Genomic DNA, 19112 nt, shown 5'->3' with positions numbered 1-19112 from the left:
ACATTAAGGTTATACACAAATAAAAGCAGCATGACAAGACTTCGAAGTCACAGTAAAAGCAGGAAGGTTTTATCCAATGACGCCCAGTGCAACCTCAGAGATGCCTACCTCCCCCAGTCAGCAGCACTTCAGCTGTAAGCAACGTGATACTGTTAGCTCACGTGGAAGAGTGCTGACAAAAGAATCGTGCAGCATTTCATTTTTCTCTAAGATGCTGGCCACTGCTGCAACCCCCTTTTCTCAAATATATTTCCAAAGGAAATGAGTACTCGTTGTAAAGCCCAACTGTGGGGTGACTTCACTGCAATCTTTCAGTACCTAAAGGGAGCCTATAAACAGGAGGGGAGCCAACTCTTTGAGAGGGTACATGACAGCAGGACAAGGGGAAATGATTTTAAGTTGAGAGAGGGAAGATTGAGGTTGGATGTCAGGGGGAAGTTCTTTCCAGAGAGAGTGGTGAGGTGCTGGAACAGCTGCCCAGAGAGGCTGTAGATGCCCCGTCCATCCCTGGAGGTGTTCAAGGCCAGGCTGGATGGGGCCCTGGGCAACCTGGGCTGGTATTAAATGTGGAGGTTGGTGGTCCTGCATGTGGCAGGGGGGGTCCTTGAGGTCCCTTCGAACCCAAGCCATTCTATGACTATTTCAGAGTTCAGTTCAGTATCAATTACATTGAAATTACATTGAAAAGCACATTCCAGGTAAGTAACATCACTGGCCAGGATAACATCACACAAGGGGCAATCACCTCAGAAGTTGACTTTGATCAAGAACCTGGGATGTCTGAGATGGAAAGTAATCTTTCCAGGTTAACTCACTGAAACCCTCTACAAGCAGCCAAAGCCTCTGCTCCAACAAACTACAGAAACAGTCTACTGGAGTGAAGTAAATCACTAAGGTTTGACCTAATCACAAGGAACACGCTTAAAAATCCACAGGGAACCAGGTACTTATTTATTAAGGCAACACACTGGAGATATTTACCTTTGCAAGATCATATAGTTTTGCTGCTTCTTCAAACAATCCTTTATTTTCTGCTGCAGAAGCCACTTTGTTAATAATAGGTTTTGTGTCACTATTAAACTTGTCTATCACTCCAGGCTACAGAGATGAGACAAAAAAAATGAAAGAAGAGAAATCAGAATGCTTAACATTCCTTAACGTTCAGTCAAGGCAATGAATATTTTACATGGTGGATTATGATGAGCATTTCCACGGGAACACAGAAAAGAGCCATGTTAAAAATACAAAGAGCTGTTGAGAGAGACTTTCTCTAAAATGGAATCAGCACTGATACATCTGCAGCTCCTAACTCATCCAAAACGACCCAGGCAATGGGTCAAATCCAAAACCATTTTAATTTGCTGATGGCATGTGTTGCAGAGGAGAAGAACACAGGGATGACTTCCATGTGTAACATGCCAAGGTCTCCAGGGATGTCACGGGAGTGTGCTGGCTTGACAGGTGGCAAGTTAGACTGGACTCTGGAAAAGGCCTCTCACAAGAGTTTTAAAGGAAACAATAAACATAAAGAGAATAAAAAAAGAGGAAAAGGCAAGGATACCTAGAAAGCACTTTCCTGCAGTTAGGGATGTAAAAAAATATCTTCTTGCTTATACAATCTTCTGCTTTAAAACTAAGACTGCTAAAGTCTGGTTTCATGCCAAAGAAATACAAGAATTCAGTTACATTTAAAAAAACTGATTACATTCAAGCTAACAGGATTCATCATTAATCTAAAAACTATATTGCAAAGAACGTGAAAAAGAATTGGTGGAGGTTACTGAGTTAACCTGCTCTCATGGGTGCAATGCCACTGCTTTGAAACCGACAGAGGAAATTTGCACTTCACTGGAGCCACCCAATGAGACCTGTGTCTATAGTTACAGCCTCTGCCTACAGGGATACAGCTCGTGCTTCCTGACCTGCATCCTGCAGGATCTGATACTTGAAAATACAGCCTTTATTCCAACACAGCAATAATTTGGGCTGATGAAAAACAAAGAAAAGCGCTAGAAAAGAAAAGCGCTAGAAAATCTCAGCGCTACTTTGGAAATCACGTGCAATTTGTAGTTTTTAGTATGAAAGCAATTATCAACTCACCTTTCGACTGCCATCGTTTTCCAGCTTTCCAAGAATCATATCAAACTATATCCACGTAGATGTCAAGTAGGAAAAAAGGAAACAAAAATAGAGAGATGAGTTGAACATATTTCACAACATATTTACTAAGTACAAATATGGTGATGAAAAACAGTGAATGAAAAACAATGATTGATATCAAAATGACAATTTGCATATAAGTAACGCAGAAAAAGACTCAATTAATTATCTTATATGCACTATCACTGGGAGAAAAGCACAAACATACCTCTCTGCTTTCAATTACTAATTCACTAACACAGCGCAAGAACATATTCTCTCCTTGGCTGTCCTTCTCATTCCTACAAAAGAAGAGGGAGGAGGAGGGCTCTGTTTACAAGGACTTCCCAGCAGTTAACAGCAATGCAGTAAAACATTTAGAGAGACACACAGGCTCCTACCTGAGAAAGTAAAAATACTGCAGAGCTTCTCTCGGATCCGTGGATTCAAATTTACGGGTGTAGAGCATCAAAAGCCGCACGAAGTTCAGCCGCCTCACGCCAGGGGGGTCACCAACCTCATGGCTTACTGCAATGTCAGAAGCAATGCTATTGGAGATGTTGCACAGACTTTCTTCTCAAACTAGTCAGAATCACAGTCCAGAGCTCTAGTGAATCCAGCACAGTTTGTAGGACACTGTGCTGCTAAACGTTGCTCGTTTGGCCAGTTACACAGAGCTGCAGTGGTACTATCAGGACTCAGAAAACATTCCCTTAATAGAAAGGTGCAGCACTTACATAACTGTGCACTCTGCCCAGAAGATTTCAGGAGCAATTTCAACTCAAACAGGACCAAAGCAACATGAACAGCGTGACAACGCAGGCGCTCTGTCCGAAACAGGAAAGCAATCGCAGCTTCAAACTGTGCTGTCAAGAACAATACTTGGAAGTAGAGGAAAGGCTGCTGGTTCACTGCAAAGTGGGATTCACCTGAGGAAACAAACACATACACACTCAGAGCTGCTGAACATGACTTTGCTATAAGAGATCACTGACAGTGAACACCTCTTGTCACGATGCACGAGTATTCAGTGCCAACAGAAAGAAACAACCAGGCCAAACTGAAGGCCCAGTCACACATCAGTGGCCTACCTGTAACGGTTTGACTGCGAGTACACCCTGAAAGATCACACCACAAAGGCATATTCAGGAAGTGAAAGAGCAGTTACTAAGAAAATTTCCTGTGTTTTTGTCAGACTGCAATAGATTCTCTAATAGCCACAGCCCTTGTCTCCACTTATATGTATGGCAAGTGCTCCAAATAACAGTAGAGATCTGCATTTTCTTACTCACCAGTATTAGCTTACTATGCTTACTTTCTTCTCAGTTGCATCTGGACACAAGTCATGCTGCAAACTACAAAGCTGCAGAGAATCACTTTCTGCATGTGCCTTTGATGGCCTAACTGACCTAATTTTGATCAACTAAAAGATGATGAACAAAACACTCTCTTGGGCCACAGATGTACTGACAACTTTCAAAAAAATGTAAGGAACTGTGACTTGGGCCCTCTGCAAACCACAAACAATAATTTAAGGGAAACAATGAATATAAGAGAAAAGCCTTGGAAATACACACACTCATTAGGGCACACTTTTCTATTCTGTATTCCAAAATCTGAAAGCCTCACTAGAAAGATCTCAAAATACATATGGTGAACAAAAACAATCCATCATGTATAATGGATATAATCCAAGTTACATTAGCATTGTTATCTCTGAATATTCACTCTCTGGACTGCTGAGAACGCACAGAACTCATCCACCATGACTTGCCACAGGCTTTATCTGGAGCCCAGGCTTTGCATAATAACAACTGGAAAGTGCCCTCCACAGCAAAGCAGAACCCAGCAGCACCTCTCTTTGTGGCTTCTTACCATAGTCCTCCAGCAGCTGCTTCTGAAACTGTGATAATGTTAGTCGGTCTTGTGAAGAGCTGGCACCATCATCATCAAAACACACTTGGTTCAGCTAAAAACAGGTTAAGAAAAAAACACCACAGATGTTTCAACTCCCCTTAGCACAAGGGATGTGCTCAGAAGACATTCATTCCATGTGAAGCTGTGTTAAGATCTGACCAACTAACAAACTACAACTCACCATGGTAGGTTCACCCACTGCTAGAAAACAAAGACCTCCAATGCAGTGGCAGCAGAAATACACACAGAGGGCTCAATGATCCTTCTGCATCTGTAGATGCCATCAAATTTGACTACCGGGACTCAGAACACCCAGTAGGTGATAATTATGGTTTCTTTATTTTTTGACCAGTCTTAAATATACCATTTTATTCCCCCTGTTTGACAGGTACTGACCAGCACTCATCAAGCATCCGAAGCTGTAAAAACTGTCTGCTGGAGACAGTGACTTCTTCCTGTCAACTGACCCCAACATTTGAGCCTCAATCCATCCAGAAAAAAAATGCACAAAGCATTCTTGCTGCAAGCAAGCTAAAACTTCTAGTAAAAACAGCTGACAAAGATTGGTGCGGACTAAAGAACGTGACCCTGCCACAAAAGCTGTGTCCCCAGACTCACACCCAGTAGGACAGAGGGTAAGAGGAGCCCAGGAACCCATTTCCCAGCCTTTCACAATCTGCAAGGCCAAGTCATGCGCATCGCTGCAAAGCACGGCTGCACTGCTGCAAACACTGCCCTACTGGTGGGGAGGTCAGCAGAGCTGAGATGCAACAGATTCAGACTTGTTCTTAAAGCAAACAGACCCAAACAAGCCCAACACTCACACTCACCTTCAGCCACAGATAATCCTCTGTTGTATCAGCAACTTCACTCTGGTTATCTGTAATGTCACAACGGCCAATGATGCAATAAACAGCCCTCTTGTATGGGTCAGTGTTGTTCCTCAGAGCCCGTCTGTAATGGAGGCGAAGCTTATTTTCTGTGGCAATGGATAACCTAAGGGAAAAAATGAAGGAAAAACGTCAGGGATTCAGGAACAGATATGAATCATCATCATATGAGGAAAAAGAAATCAACATACAGTGGTGCATACCCACAGCAAAGGCATACCTGAAGATGTTTCTTGCATTATTATAATCACATGTTAATTTAGAAGTATAATTAAAAGTATAAGGATCATCTTCAATTGCCCACTGCTGCAGGAAAAGTCAGAGGATAACCTCCTTTGGAGGGTGTTTATATCGTGGTAGGTGAGATACTGCATGACACTCTGCAATGTCATGATTTCAGAGAGCACAGTGCCTTTGGAACCGTTTGGGTTAATACATACCACTCACGTGAGCAGTCTCGTGCCGGGAAGCCCTTTATGAGAGAGGCTTCAGCATTAAGTGCTGTCATATTCTTCTTTGCCATGCTATTTTCTGTATCCTCTCATAGAGGATTTTACAGAATTGAATCAATAAAGTGCTCTCTAGACTACGATGTCTGTCAATCTGCAGGCAGAGTACATCTTCATAGCCGTAACAAAAACAAAACAAATCAATTATAGCGCATCTTATGAAAGCTTTTGTGATGAAAACGACACTGTCTTCACTAAGGTTGCTCAGACATATGGTGAGCACTCCCAGACGCTCGCTAGGAACCAGATTAATTTATACACCAAGGTCTATGCCGCTCAGTGAATGCCTTTTTTTTTCCACCCAATTATGCTTTGAGATGTACAAACCAGTATGTTTGTGCCCACGTTTCCATACCTGGAAACCCCAAATACCACAGGATTAAGAACCTTCTACACACAAGTGGATGTGTCAGAAGCAGATGGATCACAGCTCCAGTTCTGGCACCCCGCTGGGCAGCCTGATTTCCCCACTTCAGTCAGTGCCTCAGAGCACTGCCATCCCCTGAGTGCAGAGCAGCCACTGACTTTGGCTACACATGGACCGTAAGTGCCACAGGGCATCACTGCTCAGCAATGATCACGCTCATTGCAGGGCAGCAGGACTAACTGACCTTTAAAAGTCCCTTCCAACTCAAATGGTTCTATGATTCTACGTGTTTATTTGAAATGCTTTGGAAGGGGAAAGATAAACGAGATAACCTAAAACACCACAACAGAGTTCAGAGCACATCCTAAGATGCACTAACTCAACAGCCTGCAACCAAATAACAAATATTTTGGCCAGCAGACTCTGCCAAGTAATGGAAAACCTGTAAGAGGAGAACACACAGAAGGAGGATTTGAGAGTGAATGCTGGTAAAGACCTGAAACAAATGCTACTTGCTTTTATTGTGTGGCCTTCTTATGAAAACAAATATAAAAGAAAGCGTTCCCCAAAGGAAATTCAACTAAAAAAAAAAAGCAATAGTGGACATGAGATTCGTGACAGCAGACTAATCCTGGCCTACCGAACGAGGCAAATCCAATGGTAAAAAAAAAAACAACAAAAAGAACCAAAGCTACAGCACACTATTATTTTTGAAACGTACACTTTGCATTATTTTCAAATAATTCTCTGTGGAGACTTCGAGACTTCAAAAATTAAAAAATATAAACTTCTTACATGTAATTTAGCTGACTAACGTTTGTATTTCCTACCTAGCAGCAGCAGAAGAAATTTCTGTATTTCTACCAACCCACAGACAATTTCACCACTCCTTCAGCAATTTCTACACTTCATAGATCTCGCCTGGTTCCCACTTACCTTCTTTCTTTGCTGTTCATGTATTCCTGAAACCAGGTTTTAAACTCTCCCAGCTGGTGCTGTGCCCGTTTCACCACATGCATGGCTGCAGTCAGATCTCCGCAGCGCATGCAGTAGTAAATCAGTGCCCAGACGGGATGGCCCTCCACCTCACCATCCTGAAAATGCAAGATAAATAATTTACATACAATAACAACAGCAGCATACTTGAATTATTTTTCTTTATGATTTGTCCTTACATCCAAACACCGACTTCAGTAAAAATACTGTTTGAGGTATGGAAATAAGAGATCAGGGGGATTAAGCTGTGATAGCTGTGTGCACGCCAGCAGCCAAGGATGAGATTTGCTTCTGCTTGCCCAGATTTCAGTTTGCCAGGCAATCTGGCAATCCCACAACTAGCATTCAGATACCCTACCCACCCAGGAAGGGCATTTGGATCAGGCCACTGATGTGTTCATAACATCTGTACTGGGAGGAAGGTACCAGACTAATTGTGTACATCAGCACATGAGCAAAGGACAGCCAGACTCAATTATGTTCTTTCTAACGTTCCAAATGTATTATTTCATTTAACTTTTACTCTCCTAACCCAGCCTGCTTGTTTGCCCCTTTGACTTTATACCTGTGTAGTTTTTACTCTGTTAAGATGAATGCAATTTTATTCAGATACCTAAATAGAAAGCTTGGGTCACAAGTCAGGCTATTTCATTATGTGTTTTGTCATCAGCAACTGCTGGGAAAAAAAAAAAGGAAAAAGCAAAGCAAGGAGAGTATGTTTCTGCTTTTCTCAAAGATCACAGTGTAGTTTAACACCATTCTTCTTTAAAAAGAACACAAGAAGTGACCACAATTCCTAGAACCTAGAATTCTCACACTACTGAGCACCCCATACTTCGGGACTAGCTCTGATCACAGTGAAACTGATTTTTTTGTGCATCTTCCATTTTCCTAATGGAAATTCTAGCAAAGGTGTTGGGGAACGGCTGCAAGAGCAGGGCGGCCATGAGAATATGTACGAGCATAGCTGGTGCAGGGGCACAGAGTGCACACCCATGAGAAAATACCAGGAGTTGGATAGGAGTCACAACGTCCTTGGAGCAGCGTGTGGGCAGCGGGCCTACATCTGCAGCTGTGCTCTGTGGATGTGGGGGGGCTGATAAGCGGATGAGCTCAGCGGCAGATGTGAATGCTGGTTGAGCATTGGTTGAAGCTCGGCAGCCCACCTAGACGCCCACCTTGTGCTCCAATAGCAAGTGAACACATATGTATTAGAATCATATATAAACTCTGTGTGTGCAACAATAAAGTAAGCTTGATCACTCATATTGAGTACCGTCGTGCTTCCCCGCTTAAGAACAATCTGATTAGGACGCTGTCCGTGGCACAAAGGAGTGTGCTGCCTTATATGCCATTCAAACAGAAGACCACCAGAGGCAGCACATGGCTGTGCTGGAGCACAGAGATTTGTGATTTTAGCTCAGACAGTGAAGGTGAAGACATACCTGGAGACCAGGGACAGGTGCAGGCAGCTTGATGTTCAAGTAACTGCGGACCAGTTGATAAGTGCCTGGAACTCCTCCCAGCTGAGCCTGGTGCAGGTTTCCAAAGACTGTCACAAAGGTGTAATTTTTGTAACTGAAAAGCAAAACAAAGACATGAACCGACTGAAATTCACTTGCTATAAAAGCATCCAGCAACTTTCAGACCCACCAGAATTGGCAATTTAAAGCAAACTACCTTGATGTTCAAGCATTATCGTTAAAAGAAAAAGAGGCAAAAACTCATCAATTAAGGAAGATACTTGTATTCAACTGTCCCGAGAGAAGCCGTATTTGGAGTCTGTGGCAGACTGCTCCAAGTTCAGCTCCTTATTATGAGGTTCCTCTCACAAGATTCTTTTAGCAATACATTAAACTCAATTATTTTGCTGGCAACAGCCTTTCCAAACTACTGCTTTAACTCCCAGTGCTGTCGCAAAAGAACACGAACACTGCAGATGTGTTTCTCCTCCTCCCCACTCTGCGGACAGATGCAAAGGGCCATGGATTTCTCAGAAGGAAATCACTGAGAAGGAGAATTTAAGAGGAAAACACCTGGTAAAAGCAGCTTTGAGAAGACCTTCTAGAAGAAGTCAAAGCTTTTAATCAACGCAGGTCAATTTAAGAAATATCCATGTTCAGAAGCAGGAGCCTCAAATATCTGCATGCTGAAGGAATACACGTGTAAGTTGCAGCAATTCAATTGAAGCCGATTTCTTTTTCCTCTGCTGCACATGGCAGACTGGTGCACGTTCCTACCCCGGCTCCTAGCTGCAGACCACAAGATTGTTAGGCTAAAAAAAGCTACGCTGAACACGAGCAAGCATCAGCATACCTTGACAACTCATACTAAGGCTGAGCTCCTCAGGGCTTAACGTCACACCTGCTTCAAAATAACTGATGCTAGAACAGCTGTGAGCAGTTATACATAGCATGCATAGGGCTGCAGAGGCTTCGGTATAAGGGGATGACTTGCAAAGCAGACCAATGCCCACTTGGAAATGCAAAGCTACAAGGCACACAGGTTTAAAAAAAAAAAAAAAAAAAGATCAAGTTTGAGGGGCCCAATTTCTACTCCAGGGTGGGTGCGGGGAGGGGGCCAACAGGGGCAAAAGGGCTGAGCCAGGAGGTGGAAACGTCCCTCCCCAGCGTGCCATATCAGTGCTCAGATGGCAGAACTACCTGTAACAAATGCCCACGCACTACTCTGCAGCTATTGTTAGCCTCTGAACCATCCTGCTAACATCATGTTGGCGGCTCTCTGACGAGAGACTTTGCTGTCCAGACTGTGGGAACACGCAGAAGGAACAGCTGTTACTGCCAGCCGGGGGATTCAGCCTTGGGCTCTCTCTCTACAGCCTTTCTGCCTGCTCCACGGCCTGCAACTCTGCAAACAGTCTCGTGGTCAAGGAGCTTAGGTCCCAACAACATTTGCTGATACAGACAGTAAGCCACTTTCCAGAGTCTGAAAATCATTGCTAAGAGTCTCAACTTCAACCTCCTGCAATTTTGCAAAAAACAAAAAACAAAAAAACACCTTCAGTGTAGAAACGGCACGATCAGAACCTGACTCACAGCACTGGCTTTCATCCCAGTGCTGTCCTCATTTCCAGCCAGCACTAGCTCCCAACAGGTAATCAGCATTCATAAAGGAAGTGTGGAAAAGCAGATTTTTTTTGTAGAGGGGAAAATACGTCTCTTTCCACAAGTGAAAAATCTTCACGTATCACCGTAGCAAATATAAAATATTTAAAGACAACACAGAAGAAGAATAAAAGATCTTTTTGTCTTCTAAACAAGCTCCCAATGGATTCAAGGCCTTTTTTGTTAAAAACAGTTTTTAACTAAAACAGTTTTATACTCAAGTGGCTGCTCAAAGCCCCTTAGAAGGGAAAGAGAGCAGACGTCTCTTATGAACAGCACGAAGCAAGCGACTTGTTGAAACGTCGCGCGCCACTGTGCCCAGTTAATGGGGAAATTCATCAGGCTGTGCTGTCCAAACACTCAGCTTACCTTTGTTCGAGGTAGCGCAGCGCCTGCCTCACAAACTCCATACGCACCTCCAGGTTGGTCCGGACATTCAGGACGTCGCTAGCAGAAACCAGGCGGACGCTGGTCATTTGTTTCACCATGGCCCACATCTCAGAGATGTTCTGTCAAAAGTCCACGCAACAGCAATTAGCAGAGAGGTGAAAAAGCACCCCTGTTTTGAGCTGTGCGGTGTTTTGATGCTTAAGCAAAGGAAAAAGGGATGGGTGTAACTTCAGTCAGTTTAGATTTGTGATGGAGACACTGGATGCCAGGTAAGCCCCTCCATCCTGCAGAACACAGACTTCTCTGCATAATGCTTGTGCCAGGTGCTGGCTCTAAATACTTTACCTGCAGCTATCATCCAGTACCAACAGTGGTTTCCCAAACTAGGCTGGGGATGTGGTGCTCAGACTCCACCCCATTTCTGGCCCAAATATCCCATTCTAAAAAAATACCACAGCATCCATAAAAATAATTGTTCTGGTTGCCATTGGAAAGCCGTGCAATCAGCTGTGATGAGAAATTTCTAAAGGACTTAGACAGAGACTCAGTTACAAAAAGAGGCTGAAAACCATCCAGGTTTGCTCATTCGCAAGGATGAGATCGTATCAGTATCTACAGGACCAGAGTATCCCTGCTGAAATGGCAAAACGCTGCGGAGTAACAGCACTGTTAGCTTCAGCAAGGGCAGGTGTTTGATCTCAGAGCTTCAAAGCAGCAAGAATACTGAAACTCGCCCTGGTGTCCCTAGCAAAGCAACAGAGCTGCTCAAAGCAAGGATACACGTCTGTAATTCTGATCTGATCCAAGCATTTGCCACTACTCAGCTTCCGCAGAGCCTTCTGCTCTCCCTGCCTGCAAAGTCCTTTCATGACTCGGCCATCCTGCAGGACTGCCCTCCAAGCATTTCTCAAAGAGAGCCAAGTTCGCACATTTGTTTTATGGGGTGGATCAAGGCAGCACAATTAAAGGAATGAGGAAAGAAAAGGAAAAGCAGGCAGATCATTCCTTTAAGGTCAAGCTTACAGACTTCGGCTGGCTTTATGCTTTGCTGTGGGAGCCTACTTCAGCTCTAGCAGTGGCTGATTGAACACCCTTCACCTACAGCTGTATGCACTCACAGGACAGCAGGAGGCCACACTTTGAAAACAGAACTCCAGAGAATCCATTTAAAATGGAAATCTTTTTTTTTTTTTTTTTTTTTTAACCCCCCCGACAGTTCATCAATCACGACAGGACTCCACAACGAAATCAAGTTCTTCTCTTCCTCATTTTGTTGAAATATTCACCATGACCAAGCTCATCACAGATGGGCACTCCTGTGCTAGAGAAGATTGCAGTCCTGGCTCTATTTGCTGTGGAACAGTGCGACTTTTTTGGGGGGGGGAGGGGGACAGTATCAGTACTTTTCCACCAATTTCAGCCGGCTGCTACACCTGAAAACAAATTAAACACATTTCCTTATGTTAACTTATCAGTAGTACCTTATCATCCAGTTCTGCAACAGTAGCACAAAGGTCCACCAGGTTAGGCTGCAGATGTCTATTCACTATCTTCTCATTATAAATATAAATCTGAAACATAATGAAAATAAGCGAGTTTAACAAAACCTCTTACTCTCCTTCCCCCTCCTCAGACACAGCAGCAGCAGAACCTAAACCAGGCTACAAGAAGAGCGTCCCCAGCAAGTCCCTTCTGCCCCCTCTCTCCTTTACTGCTTGTCGTTTGTGCAGAAGAGGAAGAGCCAACTGCACAGACTTCCACACTCCCTGAAGCCCAGGCCTGCCTGAAGGCCAGTAGCAACCCACCTGTGTGGGGCTTCTGCGCAGCAAGGCACTGCACTGAATGCCTCCTTAGAGTAATTGCAGCTAATTGCTGGAGGACAAAGATTCAGAAGAGACCTGACAAGCGAATGGCAGTGATAATCCCCTCTGCCACAGCCTCCTACCTGCTGCTATAAGAGAAATAGAATTTTACTGTTTTATGGCAGAAGTATTCAGGCAACTGCAACAACGTGGGGAAATGAGAACAGAAAGTTTGCTCCTAAATCCTTCTATCCACTCCCACCCTTCTAACGTAAATCTTCGTCTAATTTTGCCTGCTTCTGCTATTGTTTATTCTACTCTCAGACCTTCCAGCTCCCTTTGGAATAACCAATCCCGATCCTGAAAAGGTACTGCTGTCATACTTTAACTATACTTCAATGTTTCCAGCATGCAAATGAGATGCTGAGCTCAAGACTGTGAACAGAACCTAGCATCAGTGAAATCACATACATGGTTTTCACTGTGTTCCTGTGATACAGTTTGAGCTGCCCGTGAAGGATAAATTTCAGCCCAATTAAAACACATTGTCAGACAGCTTAGCAGCAGCCAGGATATGAAATCCTAGGTCTCCTAGCTCCCTGCTGGAACCTACAGCAGCCCCATCCAGGAGCAGCTCTGAAGCCCAGATGTTCTTGCACTTAAGCAGGGGGCCAAGAAGAGTTTGGCTGGGGCTGCTTCTCCAAGGGGCCTGCTGGGGGCACGCAGCAGTGCTGGAATTGTGCTGCCGGCAGAACCCTGCCCACCAATGCCATGCTTTCACGGCACACTACCAGCACCCTGCAGCAGCTGGCAATGATACAGCACACCTACAGGGGGGAGACTGCGACTCCGTGGCCACCCCAGGGCTGGCACTGCTCATGGGCTGAGCTTCCTACATTTGCAAAGCATCCGGGAGCAATGCTGACAGCCTGAAAGCATGGATGTAATTACACCACATGAAGACCCTTAATGCAGGATTACGGTAGAGACGGAACAAATTAATGCACTAATAATAACCACTAAATCAAATATACACTTTATCAGCAGTACTGTGCACCTTATTTTGTGATTCATTTCCCCAAACGGTTGCCATAACTGAATGCAGGCAGTAAAACAGATGCACAAGCTGCTATCTGGCTCAGCACAGCCCGAGCCAAGGCGCACAATGACGGTAATTGTGTGCAAATCAGGCAGCGCTCTGTCTGTGCACCTTCACATACTCCAATTTGAAAAATCAAGTCCTCTTTCATTTCGTTTCTGTCAGCGCTGGTAAACAGATTGTCTCAACTAACAAAAGTAACAGCTCTGTTACGTAAAGCTTTATCAGCTTTCCTTGTAAGTTTCAGCAGGAGCCTAATGCCCCCAGACATCAGCTCACAGCTGAGGCTCTGCGGCCCCTCATCGGTGCTCCTGTTAAAAGGAGATGCAACGTGACAACTGTCAGGATTAAGACCTCAGCACGTTTTCCCCTGAACGCAGGCATCAGAAAGCTGATCTTCCACATGTGAGAAGGAAGGGAATGTGGACTCTTCATTTACATAACATCACACTTTGTCACGAACCCCAAGAAACACTTTTTGAAAGGTTAAAAGCTTCCATTCCCTATACAAGCCAAAATGACTCCTGCAGTCTCATAACTTGTTCCAGATCTCCTCTGGACACAAATACTGTCGGAGACAGAGGAGTACATCCCCAAACAAGTCAGATCAGCCTTCTGTAGTTCTGACTGCACTTTAACCCAGGGCAGACATCCCCACGCTGCACCTTCCACACCATTTAGACACCCAGTGCCCAGACGTTTCCTTCCCCCGCCCCCAGCACACCCACCTGACGTGCATACGCCATCTCCACGCTGTCCAGAGAGCTGCGGCCTGGAGGGCCCGACTCACCGACATAGCTGGGCTGTGGAACAGCAAGCAGAAAGGTTGTCACACATCTGGTTGTTTCTCCTTCTCCAGTGCAGTCAAACTCATCGGTCTGCACTTGCACCTTCTACGTCAGCCTTCTGAGTGTTTTATGCAGAAGGGATACGGCTGCTGCAGTGCATTTAACCGTTTATCTACTCCCAAAGAAAAACAAAACCGAAACAACCCACGTTCCTGACAATGTAGCAGGTTTTGAAGCTTTCTGTGGAGCAGAAAGCATACTGTTACTGCCTGTTATCTTCCTAATGCTACCTAATACCAACTATTACCTTCCTAATATAACTTCAGCTTTCCCAGCTGAGAGGAACCCAGCTTAGGCACAAACCAACCATCAGCTCTCTAGAACATCAGTGTATCACGTTAGTGTTCTATAGCTGCACTTCTTTGGCTTTGATTCCTGGAAGGTTACTTACTGTCATGTTTGGTAACTCACTGCATATGAGCTCCCATAGAGCTTACTCCAAGACTGAAATGCTTCAGTTAGAGAGATGGGGGACAGGCAAGAGTCAGAGCAGGGAATGTCTGCCCTCTTCCCTAAAACTCAGAAGATAATACTGCCATAATATTCCAACGCCACACCAAGCCATCCCTGCAAACATTCCCACAAGTCACATGTGTGTTTTTAGTACAGCACCACTACACACAAATGTCCACTGCCGGAGGGAGGGAAGAAAACTCTCATGTGTGCAATGCTCTTCGATGCTTCCAGCCACCTCCACGTGTAATTATTCTAGAGTTTCAAGTCTAGGTTTTGAAAAATAAAGTGCAACCATTTTAAAGACAGATCCCTTTGAGGTGAACACTCCTTTAATATCAGCTGCTGCTCAGCTAGCGCTAGAGCCACGACAGTCTGAAGATAAAAGCAAGCCAAGCTTAGTACAGAAGTATCGTATTCATTATTAAGCCAGCTGACATAGCTGGGGCATGGGAGGAGGAAGAGACAAGCTTTTAGGAAAACAAGTCAGTGTTCAGGGCTGAGAGCAAAACTGGCTGTGGCTAGCTGCTGCCTTAGTGCATCCTACCAGCACTGCAGCTTTGCTTGCCTTACACCAGCAATCTGGGACGTCAGTACCTCAGCATATAGACATGATCACTGCCAGGAACTGCCTGAGGATATGTCCTAGTGCTACCTGGAAGAGCTCTGCTCAGTAAGACTGACTCACCTCCCATACGAAGAAACAGCACAATGACCAAACACAGCAGTAAAACCATTGTTTGCAGCCTTATGGTGTCATGCTGTGACAAGGAGGACCAAGACTCCCCAGTGACCTAGCTGACATGGATTTCAGGAGAAGGACCACTGCTTTCTTGTGACAAGGGAGGTTTAGGTTGGATATTAGGAGGAAGTTTTTCCCCCAGGGGGTGGTGAGGCAGTGGAACAGGTTGCCCAAGGAGGCTGTGGATGCCCCATCCCTGCAGGCATTCAAGGCCAGGCTGGATGTGGCTCTGGGCAGCCTGGGCTGCTGGTTGGTGACCTGCACACAGCAGGGGGTTGGAACCAGATGATCATTGTGGGCTTTTTCAACCTAGGCCATTCTAGGATTCTATGACCTGGCTGGCCCAGACTTCAGGAGAAGATCTGAGAAAGGGGAGCCTGCCTTGTGACAATAACAACTTCTTGTTTCAAACAGGATGAGCTGCAGGTATAGCCTTCAAAAGAAGACATCTTTCTGGTGTATCCCAGCTTTGAAAAGAAACACCACAAAGCTGTGAATTTGCTCTGCACAGTGATGCACCTGGGAAGCACTGAGAGATTGCTTTCAAGTGGTAGCTGGTATTTTCTATTGAGTACCACTGCCCTTACACTCCTGAGTACACGCTGCTGCAAACGGCCCCGACCCAGAGCTCTGAAGAGGCCAATTTTATCAATTCAACAGTGAATGACAAATGAAGTCTCATGACTGTGAAAGCTGTTCTAAGCTAGCTGGACATTTATATGTGAAGGTAAGAGTATTGACCTCTGTTCATAAATTGTAAGAAATGTGTGCTATTTGTGATTCGTGCTTTTGTGCTGTTGACTACAAATTTTTTTTTTCATTTTTGTCCCTGAAAAGAGATAAGTGAAGGCATCAGAGATGAAACAGGACAACCTTTAAATTGCCAGACTTCATTTATCACTGCATTCATTTCTCAGTAGCAGCACAATGCAAACGATGTCCATCGGGCAATAAAACCAGATGCATTTAGACCGTAGGCAGCATAACCAAAATGCTTCACAAAAAAAAAAAAAAAAAAAAAAAAAAATCAATCCCACTTCCCTTTTGCAGCTAAACTTCTACTAAAAATATTCTTAATGGGACCCATACTCAGAAGTACTTACACCTTAGTGCCAACTCATCTGACACAAATTCCTTTAAACCCACCTAAAAACGACTCATTCTTTGTTCTACAGAACAAAGAGGCTGGGCTGTTAAAGCAGGTTTCCTGGGAAACAGACGTGATGGCAAAAATACTTCCAAGCCTCTCCTACGCTGTGCGAGACAAACTGCAGAGCTATTTAAAGTAACACTAAATTATGGATGTTGTCATTAAATACTGATGAGGTTTCATCTCCTGAAGCAAGGGAAGAAGGGACCGTTTTGACTCGGTGTCACTTTTCAACCAGTGCTCTGACATCAGAAATGTAAAGGCTGGGGTTTATTTAGTGACTATGAATCCCTTCCCTCCTGCTGCACTGAGCTGTGTGACTGACATGCTACAACCCTCAGGTGAGGATCTGAATTCAGAAATGCACATCTGCAGCTAAAGAACAAATACTCTGGGTTTTCTGCTTTTGTTGGTTTCCCTTTCTTCCCCTCTGGTCGTAGCTTTGCCCTAGCTGCTATGCTTTGAGCATCACTTGCTAACAATAGGCCCCACCTGAGAACTGACACACTGTAAGTGAACTCTTCATTGCCCACTACCAGCTTGGCCCTTCAGCAGGAAAGGAAAAATCAGGAATACCAGAACTTGCCTTGCATTCCTTACGTTTTTCTTTCCTGTGGCTATGGCTAGTTAATTTCTTAAGTTTTTTCCATCCCATACTTGTATCTTGGCTTTCTCTGCAGCTGGCAATCCCTGTCTGAACCGGCAAACCCCACAGCTTAGGAGTTCTGGGGAAGGGGAAAACATCCTTTGGCAGCAAGTCAGAGCTTATTGAGTTCTCAAGGAAGGAAAAGGTTATGAGAGCTGTGTCAAGAACAGCAGCCAGAAGCATACCTGAAGAATCATGTTTTAGGTCAGCTTCTTGAGCAGAATTGGAGCAGCAAATGCAAACAAGGCAAAGTGAGTAATGCTGCAGAAATGCTCACATCTCCATGTATCCACAGTCTGATGTTTCTTGCACGGCTTGCGCTGCTTCTGTCAATCCCATTTGCTTCTCCAGGCCTTGAATTTAGGTCTTTCCAAAAGATTCTTCAGAGCTATAGCCCTTTTTTCTACATCACCCATTCGCAAAAACTGCAATTAGACTGCACTACCATCACCTTCGTATCTTTAAATTCATTTAGCCTAACAACGCTGCATTTCAAAGGAGCCCTCCTTCATCTGCACTCAGCCGAGCATTCAGCCGCAGGCACAGAAAGCTGCATTATTCATCACCCTCATCTGCATATGCACATTCCTCAGCAGAAGGCTGGGCAGACATTTTGTCAGCACTCCAAACGCCTTGGCCACTGGATGCAGTGCGGGGCCACGCGGGAGCCTGAGGAACAGCACTTAGCTGCTGAGTGCTCAGCCAGGAGCTCCCCCCTCTTCCCCAGAAGCACCTCATTATTAATCCTGCTTCTCCCGTACAGGAACAGGGCCAGGCTGGAGGACAAGGCGGAGCAGAAAGTCCTAATGGAAAGTCCTGTGCTAGCTTCTTCAAAACACGAGCTTTGCCTGTTAATTGGTCTTATTTCCATGAATGATGTGTTGGTATTTCGCTCTGCCCAAATTAGCCTGCCCAAAGCTTGAGAATTGGCTTGCAGGCAGGCCGGTCCCCTGCTGCGCTTGGATCTGTGCCTTTTCAGTTGATTCTCCATCTCCAGAGGACATCAATTAAACCTCTACTATATTCTACAGGCTGCGTCTGTTTGTGTCACGCACACAAAAAACTTATTTGACTGGAACAAGGCTTTAGAAGAACAACCTGCTGTGGGAGGCTACGTAACAGGCTTTTAACACAGTAGCTGCACTTCAAACCTCTCAGACCTTTGACTTCTTGAGGCTAAGACTGGAAAGCATCAAGGATTTTAAATGCTCTTGAAATGACACACCGATACCACCAGCTCTTTGAAAGAGAAAGAGGAGCATTACTGAGTGATAGCATACACTGAGTCTTTAAACTCATTCATGGAAACTATGAGGATTTCCTTCCCTCCCACCAATTTGGCACTTGGCATCTCACGTGTTAGTACCCAATTTGATACTGAAACATCAGAAAAGGGGTTTTTGGCTTTGCAGAGCAGGTTGTTATATTGCTTCTTTTAGCAGCCAATATCCATGCCTACAAAGGAAAACCCCGCACCAATAACTCACACAAAATCAAAAGGTGTTAGAATAGCTGCCAAGGCTTCAGACTCGCATCCTAAAAGAATAGGCTAGCTGTTCCTAGTTTGAGATTAACTCAGCCTGCATTATTCAACATTTCTAATATTGGAATGGCAGACAGCCCTCTGAGATGTCACAGTAAAGTGTCAGTAAAATACATTCTGGGGAAGATAGATAGCTTCTATAAAGAGCTATATAATAACCAGGATTAACCTATATTTAAAAGAACAGTAATCAGAAAGGGACATTTCATTAACAACTTTAATTATTTCCAAATCCCTATACAGGTCGTAGCCCATTAACACCAAGGGCTTTTACTTTATATTAATGCAGTTTGCAGCTCTGTAAGTCACCCCAAGGAAGGAGAACATTGAAAAGAAGTGGAAGGGCAGGGGGAAGATGGCTATAAAAAAACCTGGGCCTCTCTCCTGGCCTGAAAGCGCAGCAACACGCCTCCCCTTGTTATTCCTCTCCTCTCAAGGTGACAGATTTCACAGAGCACCGTGCTGGGGCTGGGATCCAACTTTGTGCTCCAGGGAT

The 19112-nt window shown here is 44.6% G+C and overlaps 1 protein-coding gene across 5 annotated transcripts in view; it reads right to left on the bottom strand.

Moving 5' to 3' along the window:
* Window positions 1–19112, bottom strand: part of NUP93 (nucleoporin 93) — a 70388-nt gene that overhangs the window by 5941 nt on the left and 45335 nt on the right. For all 5 annotated transcript variants that reach the window (XM_085235183.1, XM_085235184.1, XM_085235185.1 and 2 more), the window contains 12 exons: window positions 13963–14037; window positions 11815–11904; window positions 10313–10452; window positions 8264–8396; window positions 6759–6916; window positions 4887–5052; window positions 4015–4108; window positions 2877–3068; window positions 2541–2667; window positions 2369–2441; window positions 2101–2145; window positions 982–1098 (listed from right to left, as the gene is read on the bottom strand). In XM_085235183.1, coding sequence (XP_085091309.1) covers window positions 982–1098; window positions 2101–2145; window positions 2369–2441; window positions 2541–2667; window positions 2877–3068; window positions 4015–4108; window positions 4887–5052; window positions 6759–6916; window positions 8264–8396; window positions 10313–10452; window positions 11815–11904; window positions 13963–14037 — 1410 coding nt within the window. The remainder of the gene's footprint in view (window positions 1–981; window positions 1099–2100; window positions 2146–2368; window positions 2442–2540; window positions 2668–2876; window positions 3069–4014; window positions 4109–4886; window positions 5053–6758; window positions 6917–8263; window positions 8397–10312; window positions 10453–11814; window positions 11905–13962; window positions 14038–19112) is intronic.

Source organism: Meleagris gallopavo, chromosome 13 (genome assembly GCF_905368555.1).
Source record: "Meleagris gallopavo chromosome 13, MGAL_WU_HG_1.1, whole genome shotgun sequence".
Lineage (NCBI taxonomy): Eukaryota > Metazoa > Chordata > Aves > Galliformes > Phasianidae > Meleagris > Meleagris gallopavo.
This window is presented reverse-complemented; position numbering and strand designations above follow the sequence as displayed.